The sequence below is a fragment of the Trematomus bernacchii genome, unplaced genomic scaffold (genome assembly GCF_902827165.1).
Source record: "Trematomus bernacchii unplaced genomic scaffold, fTreBer1.1, whole genome shotgun sequence".
NCBI lineage: Eukaryota > Metazoa > Chordata > Actinopteri > Perciformes > Nototheniidae > Trematomus > Trematomus bernacchii.
In genome coordinates, this window is record NW_022987973.1 from 17,715,498 (window position 1) to 17,730,248 (window position 14,751).

The 14,751-nt window shown below is 38.6% G+C and overlaps 2 protein-coding genes across 5 annotated transcripts; one reads left to right on the forward strand and one right to left on the reverse strand.

Annotated features, from left to right (window-relative positions):
• Window positions 1-1,012: 1,012 nt before the first annotated feature.
• Window positions 1,013-2,920, forward strand: LOC117471673 (gonadotropin subunit beta-1-like). Of its 3 annotated transcripts, none has more exons than XM_034116843.1 (3): window positions 1,013-1,103; window positions 1,705-1,870; window positions 2,646-2,920. In XM_034116843.1, the coding sequence occupies exons 2-3, from the start codon at window positions 1,709-1,711 to the stop codon at window positions 2,853-2,855; spliced, it is 372 nt and encodes a 123-aa protein (XP_033972734.1). In that variant the 5' UTR covers window positions 1,013-1,103; window positions 1,705-1,708; the 3' UTR covers window positions 2,856-2,920. The 3 variants fall into 3 exon arrangements, with proteins under 3 accessions (XP_033972734.1, XP_033972735.1, XP_033972736.1); XM_034116844.1 differs by having other exon boundaries at window positions 1,061-1,103; window positions 1,593-1,870; XM_034116845.1 differs by having other exon boundaries at window positions 1,062-1,103; window positions 1,709-1,870.
• Window positions 2,921-7,262: 4,342 nt separating this feature from the next.
• On the reverse strand, window positions 7,263-13,896 carry arl14ep (ADP-ribosylation factor-like 14 effector protein). 2 transcript variants are annotated; one of them, XM_034116212.1, is made up of 5 exons: window positions 13,660-13,896; window positions 11,446-11,638; window positions 11,225-11,353; window positions 10,440-10,480; window positions 7,263-9,146 (listed from the first exon to the last, which is right to left on the reverse strand). In XM_034116212.1, coding segments are annotated over exons 1-5 (594 nt in total). In that variant the 5' UTR covers window positions 13,662-13,896; the 3' UTR covers window positions 7,263-8,917. The 2 variants fall into 2 exon arrangements, with proteins under 2 accessions (XP_033972103.1, XP_033972102.1); XM_034116211.1 differs by lacking the exon at window positions 13,660-13,896 and adding an exon at window positions 12,311-12,554.
• Window positions 13,897-14,751: the final 855 nt, after the last annotated feature.

Sequence of the window (14,751 nt, forward strand, 5' to 3'; positions counted from 1 at the left end):
ATTAAGATATAGGTATATACAAATAGTTTAATAAGTCGTACTTTAACATGTAAACCTACATAATATTGAACTATGCAATGTCATTGTGATGCTCAGCACAGTGTAGCTTATTGTGGACGTGAAGTGATGAAAGAACATTAGTTAGAAATGAGATGCACTTAGTTACAATGTTCAAGTGTTTTATTGATGAGGATCCAGGAATATAAAGTACATTTGACTGATTACTTTGTGTACCTGTTATTATCTTCATGATTTGAATACTTCCACAATCACTGGATCCACATGAAAACTAAATTGCACATCATAATATATGTTACGATGTATACAGACAGACAGTGCCAACAAAGTTCCCCGCGGATTCTTTCACTTGTGCATCCCATATAATGAAGTTTACAAAATGGTCTTTGAATGATGAATTCACTACAAAAACTAAGATTGGGGAATAATCACTGTGATGATGTCTTTTTTTTTTTTTAAAAACACAAAAAGCAATACAGAAATGATTTGGAAGAAAGCTGTAATTGTGTAAAACATAGGCGGTTTCAGAGAAAAACACTGACTGGTCAACCCTTCTCTGTCAATACAGAACATATATATTTATATATATGTAGATAGTTATACAATCTGACATATATATATGTAGAAAGATATATAATATGACATTCAAACACTGGAAAATGGCAGACACAAAGCAGGGAAGACGGAGTATGACAAATGAATGATGCTCATGTCAGTGTTTTCCATCTCACTGTGGGGGCAGATTTATTTTTACATTTGTGTGGTCCATCCAATCCTCCATTCATGTAATCTTAACAAGATTATCTGTAGATAGCGACTCGCTCCTTCTCATATGTTGGAAAAAAAACATCCTTGAACCCTGGGCCCTCCCCCAAACTGTTGAGGGAAAATGTAGCTTTTCAGACTAAACAGGTGGGGAAAATAGCACCGAGGCCAAGGATGAATAGATTAACAGGATTTATGAGCAGCGCTATTTAAGAGGGAGACAGCACAGCTGCAGGTTCACAGCTGCTGCAGATGTTGAGAGAGTAACAGAAGAAACCACACACACAGCGGAGGTTCAACGCAACAACGGAGCTCTACAGGTACACCTTTTAGACGTGGTGAAGATTCATGTGGATTTAATGCAGTCGTAATGTTTTAATGATATACTTGTCTCCTGCAAAGTCTGAAGAAATGTTTGAGGGTTCAACTTTTAACAGGGAAAAAAAGCTTAGATTATCACAAACAAAAATGATATTGATCTCAAATGAATTGGGAGCCATGACAAATACCTGAAACCAGTTCATCTGTGTAGAAAGATAGATGGTGAAACAATCCTTTGAAATCCTGATAGAAAGTCTACAGGGTGAATTCAAATCTGTTTGTTGATCGTACCAATTCTAGAAATTAATGTATCACAGTTCTCTAATCAAATATAATCTTTTCTCTATATACATATTTGTTTTTACATATTTTTTCCACAGCAGGAACATACTTCTACTTGACCAACTTAAATAGTGATGTCAAAAGCAAAGCTGCTCGGTCTGATGTAAGATATTTTTGTAACCAGAGATAATTTTGTTTTGTTTTAGGAGACACAACACACTCGACCCACAACATTTTTTTGTCACAACAACTCTGGACAAAGTCAAACTGTGCCTCAATGTAATCCTCATATACTTGATCTTGTCTGTGCTGCACCAGGAAGATGATGCAGCTGGTTGTCATGGCAGCAGTGCTGGCTCTGGCGGGGGCAAGGCAGCCCTGCAGGTGCAGTTGTAACCAGACCGTCGTCCCCATCACCGTGTGGGGCTGTGGCATAAAGAAGGAGATCGACACCACCATTTGTGTCGGACAGTGTCCCTATAAGGTAGAGAACGATTATCACTCTGAGGTGATTCAAAGTGCAGGTGCATTCATTTTGCTGATATGCTTGATTCTGATAGGCTCTGCCCGGTGTATGGAGCTGCCACCGTATACTGTTATAGAGTTTTAGAAACGTCTGATAAGCAGAGGTGGAATGTAGTGCATTTACTCTAGTATAGTTCTTACTGTAAGTATTTGTATGACATAATTTTTCTTTTGCTACTTTATACTTTAACTTCATAACATTTCAGAGGCAAAATAAGTACTTTTTACTGCACTACCGTTTTTATACACTTATAGTTACTAGTTACTTTTACTTATAAAAACAGAAGCTTAATGTATATGACACACTTCTTTACTACGTAACGGCTATCAACGTATCAACATTTACAAACTTAAACATTCAAATGATATGCTGTGCCCTGTATTTGTAAGATTTAAAAAACAGAATAAGAAAATATTCTTTAATATTAACTTTAAGAGTACTTTTACTTTTGATGTCTAATGTGCAGAAATAAAATATTTTCTATTTCGGTGCTAATACTTTTGTATTTCTTACTTTTTTTTCTTCTCAGGTCTTTGAGTTGTAATTGAGTATTTTAACACCATAATATTTATAAAGGATCTGAGTACTAAGAACGGATTTGACACTACAAATAAAACATAATAAATTCAAATATGCTGGATCTCATAATAAAAACAAACAGTTCAACAAAGGTTAGAAGGGTACATTTTGAATCAGTAATCGTGAGCTTCTAATCGTTTTCTGTTCCTCACAGGATTCGTTCTGGCCTGAGGAGCGTTATGGGGAGACTGTAGTACAGAAGACCTGTAACGGGGACTGGTCCTACAAGGTGACGCACATTGACGGGTGTGCAGAGCCTGTCTCCTACCCCGTGGCCAGTAACTGCAACTGTAAGATGTGCGATGGAGAAAACACCTCCTGCAAGCGTTATTATGGAGACTTAAACAGCTGCCTGTCCTTTTAAACCTACCGCCTATCCAACTTTGACTTGTAATCTTTGTGTCACATGACATGTCGCTTAAATAAACAGGTACCACTTATGTGTTTGTGGTTTGTATTTTTTCCACAAGTAACTTTGCTCTGGCTTGTTGTAACGTATGCAGCGCATTGTCGACACTCAGTCAGTGCAGGAGTAACTTTAAGGCCATGAAAGCCGACTGAGAGGTTAGATTTCCCACCAACACTTTCCTCTCTGTCCTGACCAAAGTGACTGACCCCTGAAATTCAATAATCTTGCGATCAATGTAATGTTATCACACTGAAAACAGCAGGACTCATCTCTTTTCTGACAAGTGGAAATGATAGAAAAAGTTGTGCAGTATATCCAAAAGCTCCACTCTTCTCTCTTCATAAAACTATTTCAAATGTCTTGTTTCTGCACTTGAGCTATTATTGCAATAGGCCCTTCTGTGTGATGATGCTGTCACTTTGATGTTAAACTCTGCGCTCATGTTAAAGGTTTTGTGAAATATGCTATGTAGCCGAATGTGTCCATTAATCAACCGGACCAGTTAGCAGACTTTATTGTTGGTTTTCTCTTGAAAAGAGATTAGTGTAAGCACTCAAACCGAATAGAAAAAAAACCTTTACATGGTACAAAAGCCAAACCACAGCTGTAAAGTCAGTGCATGCTTTTGTTCTGCTGAAATGTTGTAATGATTAGCATCTTTGCAGAGAAATGAACTAAATGATATATCAGCTGTTACCCTGAAGTCCTCTGCGGTTTGCAGGCTTGTTTTTGATCCAAAAGCAGGTCAAGCTTCTGAGTCAGAAGAATGTTAGCATGACATTTTATTAATCCGGAGACATGGATAAACCTGAAGCCCCTGAGGACAGACAACTCACTCATTAAAATGAGAAGAGCTTCATTACCTACAGTCTTGTGACTTGGCAACAGTTTGATCCTAACCGTAAATATTCTTTAGTGTGGACAGCATTTAAGTCAGACTCATCCATTATAATGTGTTGTCAATATTAGTCTTATTGAGAAAATAAACATGTTGTGATTTATTTTAGAATGAAATGTTTGCTGTAAAACCAAATAGAGATAGAATATTGAATTAAATATAGAACATTGACGTTTTAAAGACGAAGGACTCACAAAATAGACACATGATAGACAAAGAGTGGTCATAATCAAAGCTGCTTGATGCGAGATAGTCTGACTTTTATCCCTGATATCACTAAGGCTCCTACATTTTTTATAATTCATCATATATTAGACATCTTGATTCTTTCAAACTATCGATAACAAGAAGACATTTACTTAACACTGTCACATTTGTATAAATGTATTTCAGCTGTGCACACTGGAGAACATATTAAAGGGTATCAATATGTGAGCCAGCCGGGAGTGCGGGGGTCAAAGCCAAAGGGCCCTAACAAGTGACACAATCCATGAAATGATTAACGATAGAACGTGGAACAGAATGATCAATGACAGAAAAAAGAGGTGGGTGTGAGTACATCTAAGTTTAGTTTAAGACAGCAGCATACTGAGGCAAGTGGAAGTTCAGTAAGAGAGTATATGACAGAGGGAGCTGAAGTATTTATTCAACACTTCTTTGTTGTTTAGAGTACATGGAGCGATGACTTGAGCTCGTGTAGAGGAGGAGAAGGAGCCAGCAGGTAGAGATGGACTGTGCTGCTTTTTTACCCTGTACACACACATGTCTCACATTTTCGGTACCACTTTACAATAAGACTACCCTTATAAAGGTTTCATAAAGGGCTTATAATTATGTTGTAAACACTTTATTAATCATTAAGAACCATTTATAAACCAGTTCTAACATAGTTTTCATACATCAACACAGGCTCACTATTTGGCAAGATGACTAAGCCTTATATTGGTTACCTAGCTTACTTCGTCTTCTTCCTCAGCCAACATCCTTGGTATCTGTTGTTCACTGAGTTGATTCCCCCCCTTCCTTCTTGGTGTTTCTTGGCATCTCTTTATGACCATTTATTTATGAGTTACTAACATTTATAACTGCCAAAAGGGAGACTTGTAAAGTGTAAAACACATTCCCATTTATTAATGAGTTACTACCATTTCAAATAAGGCGTAGCAGTACAGATAAATGTGGGCTCAGCAACCGGTCACAGTTGCCCTGTTTATCTCATGTCTTATAAAAGCTTATTAATGATTTATAAAGGTTCACAACCTAATTAATAAATGAATTACAAACTATTCGTAAACCCTTTTTGGTACCGTTTTTTCTTTTGCCTGATCATGTGTTTTGTTTTTTAAAAAGGGAAGATTTACCAATACAAGTTATTCTTGCCCAAAGTGAAGTATTATAGAAATTAGACCAAAATAAACACCCAAAAATGATATAAAACCGAGAAAGTCACATAGCAATATTACATTTTTAGCTCTTAGGCTGTTGATCCTGTGGTTCAGACTAAAATACTTGAACCCTTATGTGATCAATTGCAATGAAATAGTGTGTCAAACATGCTGGAAAATGTATATCAGCCTCAGGGTAACTTGTAGTATTGTAGCTGTAATTATAGTCACTTTTTTTTTGTTCACTTCCTTATATCTTTTTAGGAGTGAAATATGGAACAACCACATTACTTCATCTTCTCTGACAACATCCAGACGGACCTTGGACCTTCTCACCCTGATGTTCATAGATTCTAGTTCAGCCTTTAATCTCCTAACAGACTCTTCTGTCACCTCTCCAGCTCAGTGTGAACACTGCAGGCTGGATTTCGCTGACAGATTTCAGGTCATTGGTGTTCGTTAATAGCAGCATGTTTTCATCCAGCAGCTCCCTGGAGGTTCATGTTCCTCATGACTGCCGAAGCCAATATTTAGATAGACATTTCATCGTGCTCACGGACGAGTCGTTCTCTCTGCTGGAAGGAAGAACTGGACGCGTTCATGTAGAGCAGGGGTGTCAAACTCAATTTCATCACGGGCCACATTCGCATAAAGGTTGCACTCAAAGGACCGGTTGTAACTATATAAATATATAATATATATATAAAATAATGTATTATATTACATTATTGCCTCTGAATTGAATTATTATACGTCTGAAAGCAGAAGTCTAGGGCAAATAATTGCAAGTCTCTTCAGTGTGCATGTCACAAAACGAGATGCATTGTGGGACATGTAGTTTATGGGCAACCTGCTTCTGTAAAGTGGCATGTAACCGTATAATAAACGTATTATATTCTTTGCAAGCTCTTGCGGGGCCACATAAAATGAAGTCGTGGGCCAGATTTGGCCCCCGGGCCTTGAGTTTGAGACCCCTGATGTAGAGGATGGCTTTGTGTCAGGCTTTGATGTATTCTTCCTTGAGATGGATTTTATAAAAACTAAGGACAAAATACTTTTATTTAAATGCTTTTTTCAGCACCGTCCAGAGCACGTTATTATCACTGCTGTCTTTGATTAACAGCTGTTAAAGCACAGAAGGCTCTAAATGGGCAAACCAACATCCTCTCCTGCATGTGTTTCTGTTAGCCAGTGAGAGAGGTGGATCAAACTAAAATGACACATCCAGTAATGAGTTCATTTCCACAGCAACTTGGCTGTTTTCTGTGTTAGCACCGTAATGATGAAGCCTGTTCACAAGAACCTGCTTTGTGAGGCTGGACTGAGGCACTGCGAGCTTTGACATGCTTTCATGTAGTTAGTTAGATCGTTTTCTTGCCAGCAGGATTATGGAAAAACTACTACTGGTTTTCAGGAAACTTGATGGAAGGGTGGGAAAGAGAGACAGATCAAACTCTCAGGGCGGATTCATGCATTATATTTCACCTTATGAAACATTCAGCGGAGGTCTGCGCTATCGGACTGCCGTTCTAATATTGCATGTCTTTTGGTCGTGAAAATAGCTTATCAAATGTAGTAGGCAAATTGAGATGACGACCCAATGACGGGGCTTTAAATACTATCCCCTGGCTGCTAGCTCACAACTGGTACTGGTACTGGATGTGTATTTAGTACATTGTGTAACTTCTATCATTATTATTTCTTAATAATATTAAGCTATCTTTGGCTTTTTACTTGCTGTAACAAATGTACATTTCCCCTCTGTGGGACGAATAAAGGTATTCTGATTACAATTCATCCTGATGGGAACACGCCTTTTAGAGATCAACATCTTAAGAAAGTCAATGGGATTCATCTCCTGGGAACCATGAATAACCGTACAAAGTTTTTGCGGCAGTCCGTGTTGTAGATTTTAAGATATTCCACTAAATAAATGAACATTGCTCTCAGGAGATCATCAAACCGAGAAGGAGTTGTACTCTGGGGACCTTGAGTATATAGTAATAGAAATGTTCATAGCATCCATTCAAGGGTCGTTGACATAAGTTTGTGGCTTAAAACTTGAAATGACGTGAAGGATTCCATTACAAAACATCCTATTTTTATTATAAACAACTTTTGTAACCTCAACATAATAACATTTATGGCTAATAAATGGTTCAAACAGAATTCATTGGACTATTTCTTAACAAAATGAACTGATGCTACGCCTAAAATCAATACAACAGTAACAATGCATAGTATCGTGCTTAATATGAATAATATACATCATGTATACACTTTATATATACAGTCTATGTGTATACAGCATAATGTATGAGAAAGAAGGCATCATTTAAAGGCTGAGGTGGTTTTTGTAGTACCTTCTGCACTTGGAGTTGAATTGATTTGACTTTAATTTAAATTGGAATTTGGAACAAATTGATGAATGTCTCGTGTGCATCGATCAGGGTATATTAATATTAATATTAATAAGCTATGTATAAAAATGAGTTATACAATTAACAACACAAAGAAACCTAGCATTTCATTTGCATGCCCTTTAAAAAAAGTAACATCCACCGTTCAAATTTGGCAGGATCATGATTTGTCAGGCCCTGCTGCAAGTGCTCCCTGGAAATAAGCAGGATATGTGAGGATATGAAGACGAAGCGATCCCGCGCCGCATGACACTTGACCTAGCCGTCCTCAAGGACAGCAGGATGTGGATAAATGAGACATTACTGTCTGAGCAGCAGATCTGCAACTCTTTCTTTAGCCAGCGGGATGAACTGCTGTGTCATGCTGCCTTTGTTCGGTGTGTTGGGGGGAGTACTAAAGATGGGTGGCTCCAGTCTGCTAAACGGGCAGAAAATGACCTAATGGAAAAGTATTACATTTTAAAGGGAGGGTTCTAAAGACAAATTAATGAATGCCTTGACTTGTTAAAGGGCCTCCATAAAACATCTCGCAGACCCACCCCCCCCCGCTCCGCTCCCTGGAGTCTTCATCAGCAGGTCTTTGCCAGCCGACCTCAGCACAATGGGTGCCAGGACTTTTTCTTACGCTGCAAAAACACTGAGATCCTCACTTCCGCAAACTGGAACCATCCCCTAAACTAGCTTACTGTATGTAGCCGCAACGTCAGCATCTCATTTCTGAGCTCTGCTTTGTAGCTTATTGTATATGTTATTACTGATGTTATGTGATGCAAGGTTACCTTCAATGAGATCAATTTAAACGGATGTATAGTTATTAACTGTAACTTCTTTTTGCCAGTAGGTGGCGCTATGACTATGATTCAAAATTGGCAGGTGTTTTCAGGCCAGAACTCGCATCAAACGTGTGACTTTGTCAGGGATTTAAAACATCTTTCATTTTTATACAAAAAAACATCATGCTTATAATGCTGTAAAATCCTAAAAAAAAATACTGATTAATCGTGGTGTTTAAAATGTTGTCTGATTTAGATTTGTGGTACAAACCAGTTTTTTTTCCAGAAAAATACACTGTGTACATAAATCAACAACAGGAACAAAGGAAACTAAATAAACTAAAAAAGCACATTCAGCAGAATGCTAACATTGTTCTGCAAAGTTTTCTACCATGGGCAGTTACTTTGCAAGGCCTCATAATTATCAGTTGAAATTGTGGGAGATCTCTCCAGGAAAAGCATCCCAGTGTTGGATGGTCCATCCGCTGAACAGCAGCCGAATTTAAGGAAAGCGAGTTGTTATTCCCAGTTTCTCTGATGACTAAATAACAAACTTGTTCCGGATGATCTCTCCGCCCTCCACCTCCACCTGCTCGTAAAGCCACTTCCTGTCGCAGCGGCACTCGACCCCGCACTTGCGAGAGTTGCACCCGTTGCAGGGGTAAAAGCAGCCCATACAGTCGACACCCAGGCAGTCACACATGTCTTTATTGTTGGAGAGCAGTCGGCCTTTGTTGTCGTACACTTTGTTCTTGGCTCCAATAGACTGTCTGCAGACACAAGCGGAAAAACTGACATTAGCAATACGTTTCATTGAAGCATTTTTCCTCTCTGGTGTTTGCTCCTTAATTACCGTTTCATATTTGTTTTATGTCTTGGAGTAAAACATTACGATAGTGGAATATAAATGTACATTTTGCATTATAAAACTCAGTGGGCATCCACCGTAGTCTGAAAATGACCATTCATTTTGAGAAACATTTACTGAGTGGTGAAAACCATGGGACAGCTTTACAGCTCTATTTTCACGTCTAAATTCATATTTTATAAATCTAATTTCCCTGTCCAGGGTCTAAGAAAAAAATGTACCCTTTGAACATTTCTACAGCATTGATACAATCAGATTGGGATGTTGTTTTTTTAGAAGGTGCTTCAACAGTTAACTACTTATTCCCTTCATATAGGCATAATTAGTTACTAGAACTCTATTTTTCTTCTTCCTTAAAGACAATGGAAGACATCTATATAGTTGAACTCAACAGGTCTTTTGAACATCCTCCCTAATGCGCCCCCTACGGTGAGCTCTGGTACTGAACAAACAAGCAGGGAAACCGGACGACTATAAGTAGAAACAACAAAGTCAGACAAATAAGTAATGATACTGCCTGGTCCTTTAACCGGCGTTAGGAAGGTTATTTATTTGACAGATTTTTTCTAAAACAACAGTTAAATACTAAATGATATTCTGGCAAAAACATCTGACTGTTGTCGTGGTCATGGTTTGGACAGTAATACATTATGTGGCATCAGTGGTCGAGATGATTCCATTTGATATTTTGCTCACTTTTCTGTTCAGCTGGGTTGTATCCCATCCTCTCAATCAAAGCTGAATACAGCTACGCTTTCCTCATGTAACACACGTTTACTCTTTCACATTAGATACTGACATCAAGATTTTCTCAGGTGGACAGTTCTTCCTGTCATTAAAAACTTATAAATCTATGCTAAAATATCTCAACTAAACAAAAACTGCCTGGTTTTGGCATCAGAGAACACAAATTCATCACAAAATACATTAAGACCCCAAATAATCTGAGATATGTCACCAGCAGCTGTTTTTAATTTGGCTCAGCAACCATTCCCACACAAAGCAAACTAGCGCCTGAAAGGAACGGCATCAGGTTCATCTGTGATGGGCTACATTCTGCAAAGCACTTACAAGGACACGTATTCACTTCTCTGAATAGTAGAGATAAACAGATGAAAACTCTAAAGAAAAACTACTATGAAAGAATTCAGTAGAGCAACAGGGAGAATACAGAAACACCCACACCGTTTCTCACCTGTCAGACGGCTGTTTCCCTCCACGGCCTCCTCGTCCACCCTGTGACAAAATACATTTATACATGTTAAGCCAACTATTTTAGTTCATGCATTTGCTCAAATTAACTTAAGGAAAAAAAACAATTATCTTAAGAAAACAGTGAAGATTTGTTTCGAATGATCATGTTCAACCAGTGGGTGTTCATTTTGGCTCTGACTGGTAAAGCAGAAACAACCAGAATGCGAATCAGGTTTATTACCAGTTACGTTTACACATATAAGGAGTTTGCTTTGGTATATAAGGATAAGTATTTTTAAGAAACAATTTAGAATTAAAAAAGGATACTAGAGACAAGTATTCACACCTAATTTAAATGTAACTATACAGAGAAAACCTTAAAAGCTAAAAAATAAATAAAACACTTATGACAATATATGGCAAACTACAGTGAATTATAATTTTAAGTGGAGGGCTGTGTGCAAAAATGTGCAGAATGCAGTCAGAGAGCTGAGCCTGAACATGGTTCACAGTATTTAGGGAAAAATAACAAGATGTTGTTCACGTGATGTGCATTAATGTCATGCATAATGTTTTTGGGTGTATAAAAAGTCAATGTCAGTGTGGGTCCTGGGCCTTGTTGATTAGGCCGGTTTCAGAGGGGAAGAAACTGTTCAGGTGGAGAGAAGTTTTGGTCCTGATGGAGTGCAGCCTCCTGCCAGAGGGTAATTAATACTAATATGATACCATAAAGGTTGAACTACACACAATGTACCCTCAGTGCAGGCACAGTAACAGAGAACTCACCCTCATTCCTCCTCTCCGGTCTCTGCGTTGACTGACGGCGTCTCTCGCTCTGTCTTTGTCTGCTTGTGTCGCCGTTTGATTCACAACATTTGCCTCCTTTGGTACCACCCCTCTTTTACGAAGTTCAATCTGGGGAGTATTGGGATTATCTAGTCACTTTATATAAAATAAAACAGGATGAATTCAAACCAACTGCTACTGAATAACAGTCTCTACCACACCTTTGAGTCCTGCCCCTGGCTGAATATGGTGGGCACGGCGTCCTCCCTCAGAAACTGTTTTCCGTTGTAGTCCCTGAAGCAGTCGGCCCTGAAGTGCTCCGAGCAGAGGCAGGTGTTGGCTGTCGGGATGAAGTTTTTCATCCCCAGGCTGTGCACCCATTTGCTGGCGAGTTGAGGTTTGCTTAGCGGGAACCTGATACGCAGGAGAGAGAGGCGAAGATTTTTAATGAGGATGCATGACTTTAACCATCAACACTTTTAAGATAATGTGTTACAGCCTGAGGGTAAACTGTAGATAAAAGAGGTCAAAATCTCCTTAGATGATGTACATTTTTCTTGCAACTAGACATGCTTTTACAGTTACATGAGCATATCTAAATAGGTAATCTTAACACCTGGACAAACTGCTGTCCACATATGTAAATCATGTTCTCATTAACTGTATGTTGTGAGGGGTGTTGCTCTATATAATTGATACAGTGTATAAAGTAGGATCATGAGAAAATAATCAAGTAAAGTATAAGGACCTCATTTTTTCCTGAAGTACAATACTTGAGGAAATGCAGAGTTACATTACACCATTGGGAGCCAGTTAAAGATAATTATACGTAAATGAATACAGCAATGAACCGAGCTACAACAGGTAATGTTTAGTATGTATAGGCTAAAGTCTGAGGCAGCATGGTATAAATATGGTATCAATACGCACATTGAATCCGAATGTTACCTTATGGTTGAAATATTGTCAGTGACAGTCAGTGATGTAAAAGCAGATGTATCTCTGTATTAATGTCGGTTTCCTAAATGGCAGTTGATAGATCAGTTATCCTAAAACTTCCCCTCAGTCCGAGCGGTGAAAACTCACCTGTAAAATCTGATCTCCGACCCTTTGACAAACCTATTGTTGCACCCCATCGCTGCACAGATTACGGGCATTGTGTCCTTTCTGTTGCAGATATAGAGATTTCGCAGAAAGAACAACAGCCACTGGCGATTTATTTGCTACAGGTTCTTCTTCGGCGAAGAAAAAGATGTAGATCCACTTCAACTTCCTGTTCTGCCTCCAAAGACTCTGCCCTCTAGCGGCAGATCAGATTTTCATCTTCACTGTCACCATCAACAGCAGATCATTTACTGGCTGAAATAATACATATTGCATTTTTGGCCTGATATATCTCTTGCCTTAATATTGACCATGTCTGATAGAATGTCCAGTCTTAAATCTAGTTTTAACATCTTATATTGCAGCACATAGCAGCATTTTTTTTAATTACAGACATTGGGCTGGTGAAAAGTATTGTGGTATTTTTTGTCTCTGGGTCTCTGGACATAATAATAAGACCTTATGCTAGTCTTCTGGAAAAACTGTTCCCTATTGTTGAACTTTGACAAAATAAACTATTCAAAGAGGCCACATTTGAGGGACCCATCAGTAATGTTGTGCCCACTCCAACCCATTTATCTGACCATGGCCATATAGAACCAGTATCTTATTATGGCAGTTATTTGTAATGTTTAATGTCACAATCCTATTTTACTTTTGAACACAAAATGTATTTTACCAAAACATTACAACTTGTTTGGGGGAGCTTGCTGGTACTTTACAAATGTCGACTAACAGTGGTGGAAGAAGTATTCAGATGTATAACTTGAGTAAAAGTAGCAAGACTACAGTGCACAAATACCTTCTCACTAGACTTTAAGTATTTCAGTACTAGCATAAACATAAAACTTAAGGGTGAATGTTATGAAAAGTTTCTTTCTTAAGTGCTTGTTGATTGTTAATTTTGCTGTCTGGAGTGTTTACCAACCAAGAAAATGGTAAAAAAACAAACATTGATTGATTCCACAAGCCATTCATGGATTACACCCAAACTATAAGCCATCAAATAAACATACTACTACTACCCTACTATTTAGTATGCAAGAAAAATATCTAGCGTATTTAATTCAATACATATTATATATATTATTGTTGATGCATATAATGTTTTGGGTCAATTTATTATGCAGGCTGGTAAAGAGGGTGGTGAACTTTATTCGAATGATTTTATATATTTCTGGATATCTTTATCCTTATCCAAATCAAAGCTCCTAAATACATAGTGGTGTACAATATTCCCTCCAAAATGTACGGGACTAGAATTATAAAGTAGCATAACATGGAAATACTCTGGAAAACTACTTCAAATACAGTAGAGTAAAGGTACTTACATTCCACCGCTGGATGCTGCCCGTCAGCCTGCACTCTGGGCAGTAAAGCCCTCTCTCAGCCTGATGAAATCTGTTTCCTGCTGCGCCAGCCGAGCCACCCGGAGCCGCTGAATCACATGATATAACTACGCTGCTAGCGAGCTAACATGTTAGCTTTGGTTGTCAGAGCCGCTGTCAACAGACCCAAAAGGACGGAGTAGCAAACAAAGAAGAGGGTGCAAACTCATGAAGTCTCTGGCAAGTCAACCAACGTTGTCCCTTTGTCATGTTTGTGGTATCCTTGATGTGAAGTTAGCTAAGCTAGCTAAATTGAACTTGTTAAAAGGGAGTTGCTTCCGAGTGCGGGGGTGTAGCTAACCTAAACGATATTGGCCTTGTTGAGATTGACTCTGAAGCTAATCTCACCTAAACATCCGGTTCTGTATGTTTTTACTAGCAACATTTGAAGGCCAGCGAGTTAGCTAGTGATATATTCAAATGTTTTTTTCATGTTAGCTCATGTTGACGCTGAACCTGCAGTTAGCTACAATGATGTGTCTGTCAGTTAACTGTGTGCCTAACTAAGGTTAACCTGGCTAATGTTAGCAGTGAGTGTAGTAAACTACAAACTACTGGAAAGTATCGTCATTCTCAACGCAGAACGTGTCTCAAGTTGCGAAATTATCTGTTTACATTATATAACATGATTGCGAAATAAACGTCCACTTTAACACTAACCACCGACGCTAGTGTTACCTACAAGTTAGCCAATTTAGCTTTACACAGGCTGCCAGACTGTGTTTGGTTTAGCACATTTCCTTAATATTTGTGGTTGCAGTGTGCATGTGCCAAAACAAGATTTGAACTGAGAGCCCATATGTATCCCTGTTTCCACTTGTCTGTTTTAGCCCTCTGTGTGGGCGTTTGAGTCACAGACATCCGTTGCACCTGTTGTGAGTCCAGTCGGACTTGCTTCTTTATATTGGTAATAGATTTTGACCTCACTTTATTCCCAACACAGCTCCACCCAGTGTTAATCTATCTATAGGTCTGTCAGAAGAAGTGAAAACATATGGGTGGGTCTGCAAGGCCTTAAATCACTGGATGTACTTC

Bases quoted from the DNA above. Each gene is read 5' to 3' on its own strand.
- LOC117471673 (XM_034116843.1), top strand. From the start codon at position 1,709: ATGATGCAGCTGGTTGTCATGGCAGCAGTGCTGGCTCTGGCGGGGGCA. The intron at 1,871-2,645 runs GTAGAGAACGAT...TGTTCCTCACAG, and splicing joins TCGGACAGTGTCCCTATAAG to GATTCGTTCTGGCCTGAGGA.
- arl14ep (XM_034116211.1), bottom strand. From the start codon at position 12,381: ATGCCCGTAATCTGTGCAGCGATGGGGTGCAACAATAGGTTTGTCAAA. The intron at 11,354-11,445 runs GTGTGGTAGAGA...AATACTCCCCAG, and splicing joins GCCAGGGGCAGGACTCAAAG to ATTGAACTTCGTAAAAGAGG. The intron at 9,147-10,439 runs GTGAGAAACGGT...TTGTGTCTGCAG, and splicing joins GGGAAACAGCCGTCTGACAG to ACAGTCTATTGGAGCCAAGA.